Here is a 16,768-nt window from a genome sequence, read left to right on the forward strand (position 1 = left end):
AGTCAGGAAACAACAGGTGTTGGAGAGGATGTGGAGAAATAGGAACACTTTTACACTGTTGGTGGGATTGTAAACTAGTTCAACCATTATGGAAAACAGTATGGCGATTCCTCAAGGATCTAGAACTAGATGTACCATATGACCCAGCCATCCCACTACTGGGTATATACCCAAAGGATTATAAATTACTCTACTACAAAGACACATGCACACGTATGTTTATTGCGGCACTATTCACAATAGCAAAGACTTGGAATCAACCCAAATGTCCATCTGTGACAGACTGGATTAAGAAAATGTGGCACATATACACCATGGAATACTATGCAGCCATAAAAAAGGATGAGTTTGCGTCCTTTGTAGGGACATGGATGCAGCTGGAAACCATCATTCTTAGCAAACTATCACAAGAAGAGAAAACCAAACACCGCATGTTCTCACTCATAGGTGGGAACTGAACAATGAGATCACTTGGACTCGGGAAGGGGAACTTCACACACTGGGGCCTATCATGGGGAGGGGGGAGGAGGGAGGGATTGCATTGGGGAGTTATACATGATATAAACGTCATGCACATGTACCCTAGAACTTAAAGTATAATAAAAATAAAAAATAAAAAAATAATAAAATTTACATATCAAAAAATAAAATAAAATAAAATAAAATTTACATATCAAAAAAAAAAAAAAAAAAAAAAGAAAATGTGGTACATATACACAATGGAGTACTATTCAGCCATAAAAAAGAATAAGATCCTGTCATTTGCAACAACAAGGATGGAACTGGAGGATATTATGTTAAGTGAAATAAGCCAGCCATGAATTAAAACAATCGAACTCATGGAGATAAAGAGTAGAAGGATGGTTACCAGAGCCTGGGAAGGGTGGTAGGTGGTGAAGAGGATGAATAGTCCCTGGGTACAAATATATAGTTACATACAATGAGTAAGATCTAGTATTTGATAGGACAACATGGTTACTATAGTCAACAAAATTTATTGTACATTTAAAAATAACTAAAAGAGTATAACTGCACTGTCTGTAACATAAAGGATAAATGCCTGAGGTGATGGATATCCCAGTTGCCCTCATGTGAGGGTAACATTACACATTCTGTGTCTGTATCAAAACATCTTATGTTACCCATAAATATATACACCTACCATGTGCTCCCAATTTTTTTTTTTTTTTTTTTTTTTAAGAATCAATTCCATGAGGTACCATGGCAGGATTATTCATGACAGCAAAGAGTAGGTAAAACAGTGAAACTTTTAAGGCAATTATGATATATCTATACTGTTGAAAACCACAAAGCCATTAAAAATTATCTTAAGACTTTTTAAGAATATAGGAAAATATTCATGTTATAATATTAACTAAAAAAGCGGGATATAAAAATTTTTTATATAAAAAATGGCTATTTTTAAAAAATACTGCAAAGAAAGACAAAGGAAACATTCCAAAATGTTAACAGTGGCTGTCTTTGGAATTAAGGAGCAATTTCCTCCCTTTCTTTGTATTTCGAAACTCAATCTAACACTTATTTGTAAATGGATTCTACAGCAATGAGAGTACTAACAACCATTTGTTCACTGAATGCATACTATGTCAAGTATTATACAAAAATTTTCACTGTGGTGTCAATTTCTAAGAGAGCCTTGATAAGCAAGAAAATGACAGAACGTGAAAATAAAAGTATAAACATGAATAAAGAATTGGCTCACAAGTCAAGAAAGGTGGTTTCTAGTATGGAATTTGGGCAAGTCAATGCACCTCTCTAGGCTTCAGTTTCCTCCCCTCTAAAATCAGGGAGCTGAATTAAATGATCTCTTACCCTAAATTCAGGTACATTGCTTGAATATGTAGCCCTGGGTGGAATGAAAGAGCAGGAATTAAATTGGCACCAGAGCTCTGTCCCAGATTTGTTTGAAAGATGAGAAGTTGTGGAAATCGTTTGCATGAAGTACCTGGGAAAAGTGGTGCATGGTGAACCTGGTCAGACTTGGGGATACTGTTGTGGAGACAGATTTTTTTCCAGCCCCACTTCCTCACCCCAGGATTTGAGGATGTCAAAGAAGAACTAACTTCAAGGCTTTAGGAGCTAAATGTGTTCAATCCACTAAACTCAAATATTTGTAGGTGACAACATGGTGGCTTTCCTAGTAAGCCCTAAGAGACCGCCAGTGGGAGATAAAGTTGTACACCAGGCCCTCTAGTAAACACCAGCGGGAAAAAAGACATGAGACTGAAGAATCAGGAGGTCCTCTAGGTGCATAAAACCACCTGCCTCTGTGCCCACTGCCACTGCCCTGACAGGCGACTGCAGTGGCTCCTGCTGGGTCTTCCTGCTTCTCCTCTGCCCACAGTCCACTCTCCATAGGGCAGCCAGAGTGACTGTCATAAAAAGTAAAACAGAACTTGTCTTTTGCTAAAAGCCCTCATCCAGATCCTCAGAGCACTTCTGAGTGTCTAAAGGTCATAGTCTAAAGGCCATGTCTGCCTCTGACCTATTCTTCTACTACCCTCCACCATGTTCACTTGGTGCTAGCCAGACTTCATTTCTGCTCTCCTTCCACCTGCCAGAATACAACATGCTCGTTCCTGCCTTAAGGCCTTTCTACAGGTCTACACTCAAATATCAACTCCCAGGACACACCTTCGTTGGCCACCCAATCTACAGAAGCCCTTCTGCTCTGTCATTCTCTATCACATCAGCCCATTTTATTTTGTTTTAACCTTCTCTGAAACTACCTGAATTTTCTTGCTTATTATCAATCTCACAGCTAGAAAGTAAGTTCTCATGAGAGCAGGAACTGTGTCTTCTAGTTCATCCTCATTGCCTAGAACAAGGCTTGGCACAAAGAAGGCATCCAATAAATAGATCAAAGAGATGAATGTAATATAGGAAAGGCATTACAGCGGAGATTTCCACCATGTTTACATTTCAAAAACAATCATTTGCATTCTCTATAAAAATCTGTCAGGAACATACGACTCCCGTGTTTCCACGGTTCTCAAGATGACACAATAAGTAAGGAAATGGTCAAGAAATTTCACTCATCTAATGTGTTAATCTCTCTTTTAGCAAGGATCGTGTGCATTTGAGGCAGCACACATCAAGGGTTCTCAGATATAAAAGACACATAAAATCTATCTGCAAGACCAGTGAGTACGAGTGAGTGTTCTAACCAAACAGCCAGAATCCGAAAGTTGGCAATAACCACCTCTCCACCTACTCTGGAGCCCACTGGGAATGACAGCAAACAAAAGCTGAAGTATCGCGCTGAAGGGACTATGTTTCTGGATAACAACTAGAGAGGACTGCCTTGGTGAACCTATGGAGACACTAGAAGTACATTATTTTAAGTGCTCACTTTAGTATTGGCAATATCTGTCTGAATATCATCAATCAATAAGATCTTAGTATTGTTTATCCAGTATCTAAACAGTGAGTCTAAACTTGTGATAACTAAGCAACTTCCACATAGAATGTCAACTTCTGTGGGGGAAGAGAAGATCTAAAAATAAAAGGCAAACTTCAAGGTATCATAAGAAAGTCACAGATAACAAGTGCCAGGCACTGTGCTAATGATTTTATATGTATCACCTCATTTAGTTCTTAAAACAGCGTCACAGGGTGATACTAATATTACTGGATTCCCATTATACAGGCGAGGAAACAGGCCTAGAGAAGCTAAATATCTTGCCGAGCAATGTAAAACAACTAAGTCGCAGAACTGGAATGTTAAGGGAAGTTCATCCTCTGACCTGTCTCAATGGGGACGCTTGCCAAACGACAGGGAATCAGTCACTACTAAATAGGAGAAGACAAGCTTTAGCTCCGTGTGTTCATCATTGAGTACACTAGAATGATGGACAGTCATAATATCCCTGAAGTCAGGAGATGTACAGCAGAAAAAAAAATAAATAAAATTGTCACGTTATTTTCCAAGACCTGAAAAGCTAATTTTCCGTTAAAAAAAAAAAAAAAAAAAAGATGCTATCTTCCTTGACAGGCATAAATATTGACAACTGCCTTTAAAGAATTATTACAGGAGAACTATTTTTATAAGAGCTACAGACTGCTGGAAAAAGTTTGGTAGTTTCAAAGTGTTTTATTCCTTGAAAATACCAATCAACAGCAGGTTATGGTAAGAGACTCTTGAGTTAAAGGCTCCTCCAGACAAGCTCTCAGCCAAATCTTTGCACTTTTAACCCAAGGTGAACTAGAAACAAAAAGAGGGGAAATGAGGTTGGAGAGTAGCACCAGCTGCACGTTGAGATGCCAAAGTCAGGACTTAAATCCCTCCAACACCTGGATCCTGCCCAATTTGCATTCCCCTGGGTGTGAGGGCTGGCTGTGACCCAGCTCACTCACCTCCTTTTATAGACGAGGAAACCAAGACCCAGCGAGTATCGCAGTCTATCCAAAATGACAGTGAAACGAGAGCAGAGCAGGATTTGAATTTAAATCTCCTACCACTGTGAGCCGCTTTCCCACTACACCTGTGTACCAAAAGTAGTACGTGAGAACTTTAAAACCAGAGCAAAGAAACGGATTTTTTCTGGCCAGAGGCTGGTGAAGGCTCTCAGGAAGAGGCAGTGTTTTGTTGGGTCCTGCAGGAAGAGTGTGAGTCCAATCAATGCAGACAGGTAAGAGACAAGAAGAGAGGGGAGGGCCATTGTGAGCACAGATCAGAACGCTTTATCAGACAGTGCATGTCAGAACACTTTATCAGACAAACGTTCTTCTCTATCCATTATTTCAGAAGCAGGAGAGAGAAGAACCAGAGGAAAGGACTGACAGGAAAACAATATTCAATTGCCATTAATATTTCCCAGAATTTTAATCCATGGGCCCATGATTCAAAGATCATGCTATGTGAAAAACACCTTTACAGCATAATCTATGAGAATGTAATTTAGCCATGGAATTAAATCAAGCTTAAAGCTCAGACATATTTTATGGTATACATTATTACTGTTCTGCTTGGTAATTAGCCACAAATTGCCAACAGCTTATGAATATTATTGTAACTAGTTTTTTAAACTTTTATACAGCCAAAGCAAGTATTTCTGGGCCAGCTAGACATTATTTGTGCTGAGATAAGGGAAGGAATTGGGAAGTCTGTCCTCATCTTTCCCAGCTTCAAGCACTTGTTCATATAACAAACGCATGAGCACCCATTCCATACCACATGCGGAGCTAACGATTGAAGCACCCCAGGCCCATCTTGATCTCACAAGAAGGGACTGTGACTAGCATCTCAGTGTCTACCCTGTCCCAGCAATAAAACACCTGGGTGGTGAATTCCGCTTGGGCCAGAGAGTTACAGGGTTCGAGCGCTTCCTGGGAATCTTCCTGTTCTGCATGTTTGACTCATTTTCTTCCCACCTAACAAACTGAGAAGCTGTCAACCACTCTCTCCCCTCCCCTCCATCAGTTGAAATTTATATTATTTATACTAAAAACAAAAACCTTACAAATGAACTGAAAACCCCAACTTTAACTGCTGTTGAAAATCCATCCACTAAAAAAACAGTCTTTTGGTTTAGCAAACAAACAATCCTGGCAGAGCTGAGATTGCAGTGGGTACTCTGGGTTTTCCCTAAGCAGCAGTCCTGGGCTGCCTCACAAGGTGACAGGGTGCAAAGACACTGACCCCTTAACCCACAGGTGGCGGGTGGGGCTGGGGCAGCCACAGTCCCTGGGCCAGCCTCCTTGGCCCCTGAGCTACCTCTTCCTTCTCTTTTTAATCCAGTGTTCCATTAAAATACTATCGTTTTCTATATGATGCAAAGTGAAAAAGGTTGGAAAGCACTGGCTTGCCTTAAAATATGTTTATGTTTTGGGAAACAGTTCAAGACGACGCATCCTGAGTAACTTCTGGCAGATCATTTCCCCTTTCTGAACCATAGTTTACTCAGAAGTATGAAGAGGTGGTTACACTAAAAGATCCCAAATTTCCCTTTTAGTTTGACAGTAAAATTTTCTGTAAATTGGAGAAATCCCCATATAATATCCTGAAAAATAACATTTTGTGTAGAAAATAAAAGGCAAAAATTTCAAGTGAGACTTGGAGACTGCTAAAGGCTTCCAGCTAATCCTTACTGATTTAATCAATCTGATTAGGTGCCCAGCTATGTGCCAGAGAACTGTGACTGATCCAGGGATTACATATAGGTGACAGAGTACAGTCCCTGTTTGCTTCATGCTTACAGTCCACTGGGAAAGGCAGACAAAAAAAAAAAAAAAAAGATTATAATTTGGTGGAATAAGTACTGAGATGTGGAGAAATAGAGTGGCAAGGGTATGTGAGAGGGCTACCCATCCCAGCTGGGCAAAGGAAGGCTGAGTGCAAGAGCTGACATCCAAGGCAAGACTTGAACAAACCAGAGCTGGGGAGTGGGGTGGGTGATTGGTGGGTGGATGTGGGAGTGTGTGAGGCGGGAGTAGTTGGGGTGGGGAAAGATGACATTCTAGGCAGAGGGAACACCATCTGCCAAGTCCCAGAGGCACAGTGACTTGGGAACAGCATGAACTCCAATCTGGCTGGAGTGTGAAGCATGAATTCAAAAGGGAGAGTGGCATGGCAGGTTCCAGAAGCCTTGTGGCTGCAGAGTAGAGAATCCATGGAGATGGGCAGAGTGGAGGAGGAAGCTCCAGTGGTGACCACATGTATAAATGCTTGGATTATACAGTGAATCAAGGAAGAGGAAAAAAAGAAAGAGGGTTTTAAAAAGTATTCTTAAAACTGGGAGAGGAAAAGCGGGCAGAAAGTTGGCTTACTCAGAGGCACTATAATAAGTTCACGTAATACAGAATACAGAAAAGTATACTCTTAATTACATTTACAAAACACCAGTTCTTAAAACCCCGTGATTATCAAAAACAACAATGTCATTTAACTTTCAAATTATTTTCAGGGTATATTTTATAATTAACATTCATAAAATATTTTAAATTGAATTTTACGTAAGTTCTTTCTCAACACTATCCCTATATATAAATTTTTACCCTGAAAAATAGAATGCACTTCACCATAGCAACAGTTCTATATCAACTCCTACTCAAGTTAGAAAAAGCATATGTAATAGAAACGAATATTCTGGAATATTCTGAGGTGCCCGCTTGGGAAAAAAAATTACTCCATTTATTTTGTAAAGATTTAAATATAAGAGTTCAATGTTCTTTAAAACATTATTGTAATTAGAAGGCTATTTTAGTTCTTCAAATCTTGTTTTATTAAAGCATAACATACTTTTTAAAAGAAAAGAATGAAAAAGGAAAGAAAAAATGAAAGAAAGAAGTCAATTTCTTGGGGTAATATTCTTGGGGTCAAGTAGATGGGCATGGAAACAGTAACAGGAAATTATTCTAAGAGACTTATAGTCCTAATATTTAGTTGCTTTGTTTATATTTAACTTACATTACTTTCTCAAGAAAAGCTATATCCTACTGGTATTATGAGAACTGAAAAAAAATTCTTATGTTGACATAGTCTTTTTTTTTTTTTGAGACAGTCTCACTCTGTTGCTCAGGCTAGAGTGCAGTGGCCTCCCAGGTTCAAGCAATTCTCCTGCCTCAGCCTCCCGAGTAGCTGGAATTACAGGGAGGCGCCACCATGCCCAGCTAATTTTTATATGTTTAGTAGAGACAGGGTTTTGCCATGTTGGCCAGGCTGGTCTCGACCTCCCGACCTCAACTGATCCTCCCGCCTAGGCCTCCCAAAGACATAGTCTTCTTTTTAAAAACAGTAAAAAGATTGGTACTTATTAACTTGTTTGATTAATAAATATAAAAATTTCCTAATACGTATGAACAGGTTTATAGACACTGGGTCTTAGGTTGCTATGGTATGAATATTTGTGTCTCTCCCAAATTCGTATGTTGAAATCCTAACCTGCAAGGCAATGGTATTAGAAGATGGGGCCTTCAGGAGATGGTAAGCCTGAGAAAGACCCCTTACCCCTTCCACTGTGTGAGTACATGGGTAAGAGACCCTTTACCCATTCCACCATGTGAGGTGCCATCTAGGAACCAGGAAACAGGCCCTCATCAGAAACTGATCTGCTGGTACCTTGATCTTGGACTTTCCAGTCTCTAGAACTCTGAGAAATAAATTTCTGTTATTTATGAGCTACTCAGTCTATGATATTTTGTTACAGCAGCTGAACAGACTAAGACATGCATTATATACTACCAACAAGTCTTGTTACGATATGAAAATGCAATATTAAACTAGATGTCATTCAAAGTATTTCCTTTCACATCCGCCTCTCATGGCCAGCCAGATGCACAATGCCACACATCTCTGCCACCCTTGCTCACAGCCCGAGGTAGAATACTCTGTTACAGTCCCAGCTCACTACTATTCTGAGCTTTCTCTGACCTACATTCCAAATGCTCCCCTACATCTCAATTTTTCACTGTCCTCAGAAAAGTTCCTTAGTACTTCTGTTTCTAACTACCTTGCTTAACATTTCCTTCACACACTAAAATGAAACCTGGCTGGCTGTTTGTTATTCCCCTGCAGCTCCCTCATTTGGGGGCTGACCTTTTTCTGCCACATCCAACCATGGACCATATACCTCAGGGTTCAGGGTTCAGAAGTTCTTCTTTGCTTCCTTAGGGCTTTACCACTGTCTGTCCTCAATCTAAGCCATCTATAAACTTCACAATTCCCAATCACCATTCCTTGCAATCTCGGACACCTGGATCCTTGTTGTCCTCTATGGCTAATCTTGCTGTTATCTTAGATTTCAACATTCACACGGACAACTTTTTCCCAAACTCTGTTCCTTGATCTCTTCATCTCCAAAGACCTTCTCCCTTCTGCCTACCCACCTTCTATAGCCATACATAGGATCTTGCCATCACCTAGAAGAACACCACATCTGATATCAGAAAGTCAGGCATTTTATTCTCTGATACCTTCTCTCTCACATAACTACTCCCTACATATTAATTTTTTGACCCATCACCATCCCATTTTACCCCATGCCCTTGACCAAATTCTCATCAGGTTTCTCTGAGCCCTATTCTGGACTAGTTCTCAACTCTGACCTATAAAAACCTACAGACTTTGAGTAAAAATGATTTTGTCCACCCTCCCTACTTAGAAGCAAGCCCACTAGCATAGTTTCTAACAGCTCAAGGCTGCATCCTTAGGATGACCCCAGCCCCACTAAAAGTACCTGCCTGAGAAAGCTTGGTGTTGCCAAGATTCACCATCCCAGCCAAAATTTGGTGACAGGCAGCCAGATGCTGAAGCCCTTCTTAGAACAGTTACCTTAGAAAGCTTGCAATTATAAAGACTTTTTCTGCCCCTTTGGGGTGTAAATCTATCACCCAAAGTTGTCTTTTTAAGGACCGGAGAGCTGACTCTAGGGACTAGAGAGCTGACTCTTTGAAATGTGGTATTAGCAAACAATTAGTAAACCCACATGGGTTTCACATAACCACACCTCACTCGCTCTCCTCCCCCAGCTCATTCCCTTTCCCTGTTCCCTCATACTCCCTTTAAAACACCCAGTCATCTATGCCAAAATGAAGTCAAGTTCAATTCACACCGGACTATTCCCTACTGCAGGAGTATTATTGAATAAGATCAATCCTTACCACTTCAGTGCCCAGCTCCATTTAGCTTTGACAATGGAACTCACACACCCTGCCACCACTTCACTATTTTTCCCCATCTTCTATCACTCTCTTGCTAGTATTCTTAATCTTTTAGGGGGAAAAATGTAAATTTCTTCATATAAGTAAACTGGCCTCTTCCTTATATCTGAACACTTCTTTCTTTACACTCTGCACTCCAACCTCACTCATCGTCTTTCAGTTTCTTGAATTCATCCTGCTATGCTTCACTTCTAACAACTGCCATTCTGGTTCTTCTACCTGGAATACTCCCCTAACAATAGCATGGCTTGCACTGACTCATTCTTCATTTGATATCTCATCCCTGGGGAACATTCCTCAATGCTTCCCTGCCCTTGGGTTAGGTCAACCTGCCACCTATCCCCAGGCCATCCTGGTCTCCTCCAACATGCCATGCACTAAGCTATATTGCACTAGCCTGTCTTCTCTGCTATACAACAAGCTCTGTGAGGGCAGGGAAGAGTTCTGTCTTGCTTACCACTCTCTGTTCCTAACACTCGCTTTATTACCTGAGACACAGGCACTCAGTAAGTATGTGTTAAATAAATTAAGTATTCAGGATCATTCGTGTTATGTAAGAGAAATACAGCCCCTATAATGAAAATTCTCATCACTGGAATCTGCAAAGGCATCTCTGATTCTTTCACAGAACATCTGAAAATAGTCACAGTACAAAGGATGGAACACTACATGCTAACATGAATTTGCAAAACTATGGTATTATTCCAACTCTATTTGCATATTGGGTATTTACAAATGTAAAATATTTTTATTGGGTTACCTAGGATAACTAATTAGAACTAAACTTTTAGTTACTAAACCTATTGATAATCTTTCATTGGAAATAGTACCAATTCCACATTTCATGGTAAATATAAAACTATGTCCAGGCTTAGCCCATTTAAAGCCAAAGTTGAAATTTCTGTAACTTTTAATTATAAAAATGTTTCTTTCATATTTAAAAGTTTGGGATGTTACGTCAACTTATTGTTTTGTATTATATGGTACTTACTGATAAATCTGTACTATTGGGAACATATTGATCCTGTTCTCCCAGCAATACATCAATCACAGGGTGCCTTCCATTTTTTATTATGATTTTTCTTTCTTCTTGTACAGTTGGTCTGCAAAAAGAAGTATGTTTCAATTTACTAGGCATGGAAATAGCCTTAAAAAAAAAAAAAAAAACTCTAAGACAGCATGAAAAATTTCAGTACTGTTTGTATGACAGAAAACAAAACTTTAAACATAGATTTTAAGAACATATGTCCAGAATAAAACCTTGAGTATAAAAGTTAAATTTGAACTATAAAATAAAAATTGGGAAAATATTTATTATTATAATTGTGCAATGAAGCACATACTTTAGAAGAGTCTTATAAATGGCTTCACCCTTGTAGTTTACCTTTACGAGATCTTGTTTTTCTTTTTTCTTTTTTTTTTTAAGAGATAGGGTCTCACTGTGCTGCCCAGGCTGGAGTGCAGTGACTATTCATAGACACAATTATAGCACACTACAGCCTCAAGCTCCTGGGCTCAAGTGATCCTCTTGCCTCAGCCTCTTCAGGAGGCTGGGACTATAGGTGCATGTCACCATGCTGGGCTTTATTTTTCATTGTTCTATTATTGTCTGAGATCAAACCAATATTTTCACTAGTAAAGATAACAGTTCAGATTATTGCTACCAAATATAATAAAGCAAATCACATAAAATTATTTCTAGATGTAATTATTAAACTATGTGCTGGACTTGGAAACGAAATGACCTAAAATTTTCATACACTGTTTCATTAAAACATCTTTCTATGGCCTTTTGTATCTTTTACTTGGATACAAGAATCATATTTTGGCCTTGTTGTTCTTTAAGTTTTTTAAAGACCTCTCTATCTGTTTTATCTACAGCTTTAGCTGTGTATTCAAGACCCTCTGAGCCCTGCCTTACTCTCAGCTCTCCTTCTCAGATGTTACTACTGAGACCAGCTTGCTGTCTACCTTTTCCAACCTTCTTCTGTGCATTTATGTTTATGTATGCATCATACTGGTTGTGATTTCTTTAGAAAAGTCATACTGTAATATATCATTCTGTAATTTAAAAAATTCAATAGTTTATTTTAACTCCCAGTACATACATAAAAAATAGATTTCACCATTTACTATCTGGATATAATATATTCCTTTAAAGTCATTTCACAAATAATTTTACAGAAATGAGAATAAGGGGATAGTAAAAAAAAAAATCAACCTCATGACAGATTTTAATACGAATTTAAACACAGCAAATCTCAAAAAGTTTTATTCCATATTCTCCTGGTTTTCAAGGCATATATATCTGAAATGGGTAACACATTCTGAAGGTCATTGCTCATCAGCTGTCAAGCATGCATCTGGAACATATTCATTCATAAATACTAAATTCCAAATTTCAATACATTTCTAATAGGTTCTAGAGCTGATTATTTCTGATTCTTTTCACATTTGTATCAACGAAAATGCAAATACTTGAAGTTTTTGAAATATTTTAAAGCTTATAATTTTCTTAAAGAGATGGTCATTTTTGCTCCATAATTGCAAAATATTTTCAGTTTTTGACTTATCAACACCAATTAGAATAATCAAATGAGTACCTTTATTTCTGTATCCTTTCAATCTCCTGTCTGTCTATAAATTATAACCTATAACTTGTATCAAGTAAATTTTAGTGAATAAATATTATAAAAGATAGAAGAATACTATCACGTCTTTCAGCAAAACAGGATAGTCCAGGTTCTTGTCACCAAATATTACATGATGAATGTTTCCTATTAAATGATTAACTGGACGAGAATAACAGAGTTCATTTTGCCCTTACAAATACATTATTCACACACCAATCCTTGAGTTTGAGAAAATTCACCTAGGATATTGTCTGAGCATTCAGAATCTCAGATTTTGCTGATACATGAAATTTCACCATCGCCATGAATATCCAGGGCACTGGTTTCTTTCTCTTCACATTCATCATCCGATTAACCTAATAATTATGAAAGGCCTTCTGTCAATTTTTTTCTCTTTGCCTTTATGGGTGAACAATGAAAAATTCTGAATTTTCAGCCGTATTCAATGAAAGTTAGAAGCAGACTCCAACTGTGGCATCTGCATTCTTCTTTTATATCTTCTTGGAAGATGATATAACACAGGCAATACAATAAGAAAATAGATGATGTGATAGTGATTTCTCTCCTCACTTCTGCATCATCATTCTCCCATTTTCTTTTCATTTTAGCCCTTTTTTTTTTGAGATAGGGTATCGCTCTGTCACTCAGGCTGGAGTGCATGGGCACTATCATGGCTCACTGTAGCCTTAAACTTCTGAGCTAAAGCAATCCTCAGCCTCCCCAGCAGCTGGAACTACAGGTGTGCATCACCACGCCCAGCTAATTTTTTAATTTTTGTAGTGATGGGGTCTCAGTATGTTGCCCAGGTTGGTCTCAAACGCCCAGTTTCAAGAGACGTTCCTGCCTCAGCCTCCCAAAATGCTGGGATTACAGGCATGAGCCACCACACCCAGCCTTACTTTTTCTTAAGTATATATAAACTCAAGCTTTTGGAAGACATACAACTTGTATGAAAGTTTTGTCTGAATTTTTTTTTTGAGACAGAGTCTCACTCTGTCGCCCAAACTGGAATGTAGTGGCATGGTCTTGGCTCACTGCAACCTCCACCTCCTGGGTTCAAGCAATTCTCCCACCTCAGCTTCCCAAGTAGCTGAGATTACAGGCACGTGACACCATGCCCAGCTAATTTTTATATTTTTAGTAGAGATGGGGTTTCATCATGTTCGCCAGGATGGTCTTGATCTTCTGATCTTGTGATCCACCTGCCTTGGCCTCCCAAAGTGCTGGGATTATAGGCGTGAGCCACCATGCGTGGCCACCTGAATTTTAAAGTTAGATTTGTTTGTGCTAACATCCTTTATGAAAAAGAGATTAAATATTCCATGTTGGGATGTTTAGAGGTCAATAAAGAATAGTGGGATGAATATGGGCTCTTAACAAAAGGAACAGATCACTGAAATGCCCCCCAGTCCCTATTCTTCTCAGTCTTTTCTTGCCTAATCAAACTTTTATAAGTGTTCAAATAAAAGCTAACAAATGAAAAGAGTGCTGAAACTTTATAAAAAAGTCACCCACATAAACTTTAACATCTGCTTTCATTGTACTCAGTGACAGAGCAAGCAAGAAATGAATTTAATTTTCAAATCAAGCTATATATGTATGACATTCAACTTTCCCAAGAGTCTAACACATTTGAGTAACTGTAATATTTTATAATAAAGACACTATAATTAATTGAATAATGTCATCTTATCTAAGGCACTGATAGAGGGGAAAATGAAAAATATATTACCTGCAGTAATCTCCTTGCTTAGCGACCTTGGCCAGGGAGAAAATGCAGTCAACAGTTGCTAGGTGATGCACTGCTTTACACAAGTAGTGATAATGTTCACTGAATTTCCTACAGAAGCAGCAGCAACAACGAAAAGGTGAGCAAACTGATTTCTTAGACCTATAATAGCTCTACAACAAGCAATCACTTTATCAGCTAGTGTAAGCGTACAGATGATTAGCAGGCATTCCTAACAGTTAAGAGAGATGGAGATTACACCAAACAGATTTACTTTTTAATATAATAATTAAATTATTGAGGCTTCTTTTTGTTTTGTATATAAATTTAAAACAGCTTCTATGTACAGATATCAACTATTAAGAATATATCACAGATTTCATCTGACTCTGACATTTGAACTTAAGCTATAACACAAATATAGCAGTCATTTTCATTTCGCTTCAATAACATCATGAAATATTCATGTACATCAGCTTCCCCTGTGCTTCTTCACAGCATCCTCCAAACCTGGAATAACAGTTTCAATACCTTTCTCTCACACTAAACTGGAAGCTTCTTGAGAACAGATTGTCCATCTGATTAACCCCATTGTAGACATAACATCTAGTTTATAATGTTGGCATAAAATAAACACTGTAATAAATATTTATTGAAGACAAGGGGAAAAGGCACTTTTCTCACTTATCTTCAGTTATCTTATTAATGCATATAAAAACTAAATTTTAGATTTGTTTTTTAAAAGATTATGGTCATTGCCTCAAGTCTTTGGCTACTTAAAAACTATAATACCTATTGATGTAAAAGCCTAAATGGCTTTTATTGAAAAACTTATTTGGAAAACATACATGAATACTTTTTTCTTTTTTCTTAAATTATCCCATTATCTCATATCATAGTCTTTTATGTCAATGTGTGTAGTGTCGTATAAATTGTGGACATCTGTATGTAGTGATCAATTGTGGATGTGTGAAGTATAGATAATTAAACTACAAAAATGACCCAAAACTTAATTTTTAAGAATGACCGGTATAAAGTATCTTTTTAAGTAACAGGAAACATATAGCTGAGCTTAAATCGTTATACTAACTACTCTGCCTCCAAGAGAGATTAAGAGATTGTTAGATTAAAAAAAAAACTTTAAGTAGGTGGTGATAAGTCACAAATTCTTCAAAGATTGGAAAATGAGAAAATGTAATTAACTAACTATAAATAGGTCCAAAAGGAAAGCTGAAAGGAAAACAAACATTTACTAATCAAAGACTATGAAGAAGCCACTACATGTTTTTTCTTTATAACAACCATAAAGATAGGTCATTACCTAAGTTTTACAAATGAAGTTCAGAGAGAAAAAGCAGTTAGCCTAAAGCAATTGAGCCTAGACTCAAACTGAGCTCCTCCTATCACCCTACCTCACAGTGCAGTTTTACAGACTCCTACTAGCATCTTTCCTTATTTTTGTGCATACATAGAAATAAAATAGAAATAAGGTGCCTACTTTCTACATTTAAAAAATAGTGTAGCTCAGATATTCTGTACGACCTTTTAAAGATGATCCAAAAATGAGAAAAAAAACGACAAACAAACAATAAATGCCTCTCTTAAAAAACATTTCTCTATTGTAGTGTGAGTTTCAGAAATGTTGAGACAGTCTGTTTAGTACTGAAATCCAAAGGTTTCTAGAGTGCTTCCTAGCTTGAAAAAGATATCCAGATTACACTACTAGAGTGATGGACTATTCCTATATAATCATTATGACTTTTTAAAACTGTAACTTCTCATTTTTCTAGTATTAGAATAAGGTATTGTACATAAATGACTTTTTCCAGATACTAGGAACATTTTAACTATCCAGCTTTATTTCTGTGTTTTTTTGTGAACTGAAAAATATATTCAGTGTACTATATACTTATTTGCTGACTAGACAGAACATAATGAATACAACTTATCTATTTCTCACTGAATTAAAGTTCATCAAAACAAATAATATGATTCCCAACATGTTAGAATCTGTGCAAAACCCCAAACAGAAAAGGGACAGGCCCCTGGCATCAGACAGGCAGCCCTCAGTCACCACTTTAAAATGTGGAGGGAAGTGGGGATGGCTAAGGGATCCAAAAAAAATAGAAAGAATGAATAAGACCTACTATTTGATAGCACAATAGGACGACTATAGTCAATAACTTAATTGTATATTTTGGAATGGCTTAAGGAGTGTAATTGGATTGTTTGTAACTCTAAGGATAACTGCTTGAGGGGATGGATACCCCATTCTCCGTGATATGCTTATTCCACATTGCATGCCTGTATCAAAGTATCTCATGTACCCCATAAATATATACACCTACTATATACCCACAAACATTTAAAAATAATTTAAAAAATAATAAAATAAAATAAAATGCTCCTTAGTTTTGAAGATGCCACGTGTTGCATTGACCTAACTGTCCTGGGTGTTTAGAGTTAAGAGTCACCCTAAACCCAGAGTGGCTGCTCACTGACTTTGCCTTGTTATTCCTGCTCTGGCTTCGACTTTATTTTTTCTTTCCTTTTTTCCTTTTTTTTTTTTGAGACGTAGCAATTTCGCTCTTTCACCCAGGCTGGGGTGTAGCGGCACGATCTCAGCTCACTGTAACCTCCACCTCCCAGATTCCAGCAATTCTCCTGCCTCAGCCTCCAGAGTAGCTGGGATTATAGGCGTGCACCACCACGCCCAGCAAATTTT

The 16,768-nt window shown here is 37.9% G+C and overlaps 1 protein-coding gene across 4 annotated transcripts in view; it reads right to left on the bottom strand.

Moving 5' to 3' along the window:
* MSH3 (mutS homolog 3) overlaps window positions 1-16,768 on the bottom strand; it is a 235,572-nt gene that overhangs the window by 85,219 nt on the left and 133,585 nt on the right. For all 4 annotated transcript variants that reach the window (XM_033179257.1, XM_033179256.1, XM_033179255.1 and 1 more), the window contains exons 18-19: window positions 14,047-14,154; window positions 10,673-10,784 (exon numbers count right to left, since the gene is read on the bottom strand). In XM_033179257.1, the coding sequence (XP_033035148.1) occupies window positions 10,673-10,784; window positions 14,047-14,154 (220 nt within the window). The remainder of the gene's footprint in view (window positions 1-10,672; window positions 10,785-14,046; window positions 14,155-16,768) is intronic.

The sequence above is a fragment of the Trachypithecus francoisi genome, unplaced genomic scaffold (assembly GCF_009764315.1).
Source record: "Trachypithecus francoisi isolate TF-2019V2 unplaced genomic scaffold, Tfra_2.0 Lachesis_group2, whole genome shotgun sequence".
Lineage (NCBI taxonomy): Eukaryota > Metazoa > Chordata > Mammalia > Primates > Cercopithecidae > Trachypithecus > Trachypithecus francoisi.